This window comes from Phanerochaete carnosa (genome assembly GCF_000300595.1).
Source record: "Phanerochaete carnosa HHB-10118-sp unplaced genomic scaffold PHACAscaffold_1, whole genome shotgun sequence".
Classification (NCBI taxonomy): Eukaryota; Fungi; Basidiomycota; class Agaricomycetes; order Polyporales; family Phanerochaetaceae; genus Phanerochaete; species Phanerochaete carnosa.
This window is the reverse complement of record NW_006767628.1, coordinates 2,672,921-2,676,386: the sequence shown is the minus strand read 5'-3', so window position 1 is coordinate 2,676,386 and position 3,466 is coordinate 2,672,921. Positions and strand designations below refer to the sequence as shown.

General features: G+C 56.7%; 2 protein-coding genes across 2 annotated transcripts; one reads left to right on the top strand and one right to left on the bottom strand.

Moving 5' to 3' along the window:
• Nucleotide 1: 1 nt before the first annotated feature.
• Nucleotides 2-287, bottom strand: PHACADRAFT_79668 (uncharacterized protein; the record flags this gene model as incomplete). Its single annotated transcript, XM_007390258.1, has 3 exons — nucleotides 2-56; nucleotides 113-151; nucleotides 211-287. Coding segments are annotated over 3 exons (171 nt in total), but the record flags the coding sequence as incomplete, so codon positions are not given.
• A 150-nt stretch (nucleotides 288-437) lies between these two features.
• On the top strand, nucleotides 438-3,403 carry PHACADRAFT_204022 (uncharacterized protein; the record flags this gene model as incomplete). Its single annotated transcript, XM_007390257.1, has 6 exons — nucleotides 438-788; nucleotides 840-1,007; nucleotides 1,057-1,454; nucleotides 1,503-1,626; nucleotides 1,679-2,344; nucleotides 2,402-3,403. Exons 1-6 carry the CDS (start codon nucleotides 540-542, stop codon nucleotides 3,401-3,403), a joined length of 2,607 nt encoding a protein of 868 aa, XP_007390319.1. The 5' UTR covers nucleotides 438-539.
• Nucleotides 3,404-3,466: the final 63 nt, after the last annotated feature.

The window sequence follows — 3,466 nt, the reverse complement described above, 5'->3', positions numbered from 1 at the left end:
CCTTGTTCAAGTCTCCTTCCGCGTATCGTGTGCTGACGCATTTGGTGTGACATGACCTAGCGCGGCGTCGCGGGTTGAGCGTGAATGAACTGGACTATTAGTATGAACTCACGAGACGAGCTTGTTGAAGACGTCCGTAATCATGTCAAGCCTATGAGCGAACGTCAGTTCGGCATGCTCGCAATAATCCAAGGTTGAGCGCGTACGCACTCTTGCATGGCCATCTCGACGCGCTCCGGGTTGACGGAGCCAGCTGGTGTATTGCCACGACCACCAAGGAAAGACATTTTATGGTTGTTTTCGAGTAAGGAGACTCGTAAAATATGAAGAGTAACCGAGGAGCTGAACCGTGAACCTGGTCGGGTGTGAACGAGGCGAAGCGCGTCCACACAGACGCGCTTCCTGCCGCATTTGGCTCGATCAAAAACTTTGGTCCTCCTCAAAGACCTCACAGGTCGCCCGCGCACGGTCATTTCCCCATCCTCCCGTGCACGAGAGAAACAAAAATTAGCTCTGACGGCCCTTTGCGGTTCCAATACATGGTCGAAGCCAAAACGCTCTCCGTACACCGATGCCGGTTCGTGGACTTCACCCCGGCAGGCGTAACGGCGCTCGCATTCCCCCCACTGTCCCTGCCCTCGCCCAAGGGGAAGAAGGCCGCCGTCGTGAGACATGCACTGAAGTTCGCGAATCTTGCTGTGGGTCGTGCAAACGGTAATATTGAGATATGCGAATGGACAGGGTCGGAAAACGAACTGCAGGCGCCACAGGCCTGGGTGGTGAAGAAGGTGCGTGTGGAAAATCTGTCAGGCTTTTGCGAAGCTTAAAAAGTGCTGCAGACAATTGCAGGACCATGTCCATCTAGAGTGGACTCTTTGGCGTTTGTCCTGCGCAACCCATACGAGGTCTCGCCTGATGAGACACCAGTTCTCTCGGACCTCCGCCTCTTCAGTGCAGGTGGAGGGAGTGAACTTGCAGAGTGGGATGTCGATTGCGCTTGCATCAAGGTAGTTACTTAATCAACCTCGTTTATACTCCCTCTGACCCTTGATCCAGAAAACCATCCCATCGCAAGGCGGCTCAATATGGTGCATCTCACCGAACCCTGCTTCCACTATACTCGCAATCGGATGCGAAGACGGCGCCATCCGTCTTCTCTCGGTCGAGCACGGCACGCTGCAACACGTCCGGAGGCTTGACCGAGCAAAGAGTAGAATTCTTAGCATCGCATGGGGCCCGCCAATACCCAGGCAGTCCTCTTCGACAGGGCAGCCCAGGGATACGGATGAAGATGATGACGATGACGATGACTGGAACGATACGTGGATTGCGGCAGGGTGCTCAGACAGCAGTGTGCGGAGGTGGGATGTCGCGACAGGACGGGTGTGTGAGCGAATGGGAACAGACAAAATGAGAGGAGAGCGAACATTGGTCTGGTCCATCGGTGTGTTTGGGTGAGCAATTATAACCATGCAGGTGCATATATGCTAACGTTCTTCTAGTGATGGCACTATTGTCTCTGGAGACTCGCTAGGCATGGTCAAGTTCTGGGACTCAAGAACAGGGACACAACTGCAGAGCTTCCAAGCGCACGGCGCAGATGTTCTTTGCCTTACCATCAATCCTGTAAGCTTGAGACAGCTCAGAACCAGGAACGTGCCGCTGACTCATTGACTAGGAAGGCACGGCGGTGTATACCTCTGGCGTCGACCAAAAGGTCGTAGAGTTCCATAGCATCAAGACTACAAGCACCGAACAGTCTTCTATTTTGTCCCGCTCGTCAACCCGGTGGATCCAGTCAGTAGCTCGCCGGTTACACTCGCATGACGTCCGTGCTCTCGCCATCTGGCCACCATATTCCCCGCTTCCCCCCTCACACCGCCGTCGATTCCCTCTCGATGTTGCCCCCGTCATCGCTTCTGGCGGTCTCGACATGTCTGTCGTCGTAGCACCAGCCGCGTTACCCACAAGCACAATCACGAAGGTCGTCAACCCGCTCGACACGAGTCAAGTCGCCACCTTTGAAGATTCGTATCAGCGGCGACTAGCGTACAGCTCCGGTCCGTACAACTCGTCCGCCGTACATCTCGCGCGTCAGGCGCGGCTGTTGCTGTGCCAGCGGGATACAGGCGCGAGCATTTGGCGGATCCGTCCCAAGCAGACGCTTTCGTACGGCGATGATGGTGCGGAGGAACCGCCGCACGCGGAGGGCGGATGGGAGCCAGTGATTGACCTGGATTTAATGGTAGACACAAATATCGTGGCGAGCGCTATTTCGGATGACGGCGAGTGGGTTGCCATTTCGGATTGGTACGAATCAAAGTTGTTTCGTATGGAGAAGCTGGTACGCAGTATCTGTTCTCTTACGTCATGCCTGTGTCGCTCACTCTAATCCTACTAGCCGAACGGACAGCTCAAACCTAAGCGCATACGAGACTTGGCTTCTATCTTACGGCCGCATGTTCCATCAACGCCAGCATCAACAGGCGCGTCCTGCTTCGTCTTTACCCCGGACAGCAGAAAACTTGTCATGGCGTCAGCTATCTCGTCTTATATCCTCATAATCGACCTTGCTTCCGAAAAGCCTCGCGTTCTAAGACGGTTCGAGCATCACCGTATGCAAAACATTGTCCTTGGCGAGCGCGTTATAAAGGGTCGGCAACGGAGCCATGGGGCGGGGGATGTTGAGATGCAGGACCAGAATGCAGAGGACGCGGACGAGAGTGATGAAGACATCGACCCGCCAAAACCGGTTATCGCCACCGTGACACGCATGGCCGTCAGTCCGGACGGCCAATGGCTCGCGACATCCGACGACCACCGTCGGACACACGTCTTCAACCTCGACTCGGTGCAATACCACTGCGTGCTGCCGTCCTTCCCACAGCTCACGCACGCGCTCGCCTTCGACCGCGCGTCGCCAAGCACACTCGTACTCGGCCTCGCGAACAACACGATCCATGTGTACGACGTCGAGAGCCGCACGTTCCCCGCATGGGCGCGCGCACTGACGGCCGCGCTCCCGCGCCGCTTTACGCACCTGCACGACCCGGTGCTCGGAGTGGCGTTCGACGCGCCGGCCCAACGCGGGAGCGCACTGTTCTGGGGTGCGACGTGGCTCTGCCGTGTGCAGCTCGACGCGGGCGTCGGCTTCGGCAACTTTGACAGGAAGCGCCGCTGGGGTGCCGCCAAGCCTGCGCCGAGGTATGTCGCGGGCCAGCAAGACGCGGATGGCATGCCAACATTCCAGCAGGACAACTTCAAGCTCGTGACGCACTACCGGCCCATCCTCTTTGCGGACTTTATTGGCCCGGCCGAGCTCGTCATCGTCGAGCGACCGCTTGTGGACGTGCTCGCGAAACTTCCGCCGGCGTTCTTTAAACCCAAGTACGGTGCGACGTAGAAAGTTACAGAAGGAGCTTCTATGTATGAGCATTTCTCATATCGCGGCCCAGTCTAAAACTAC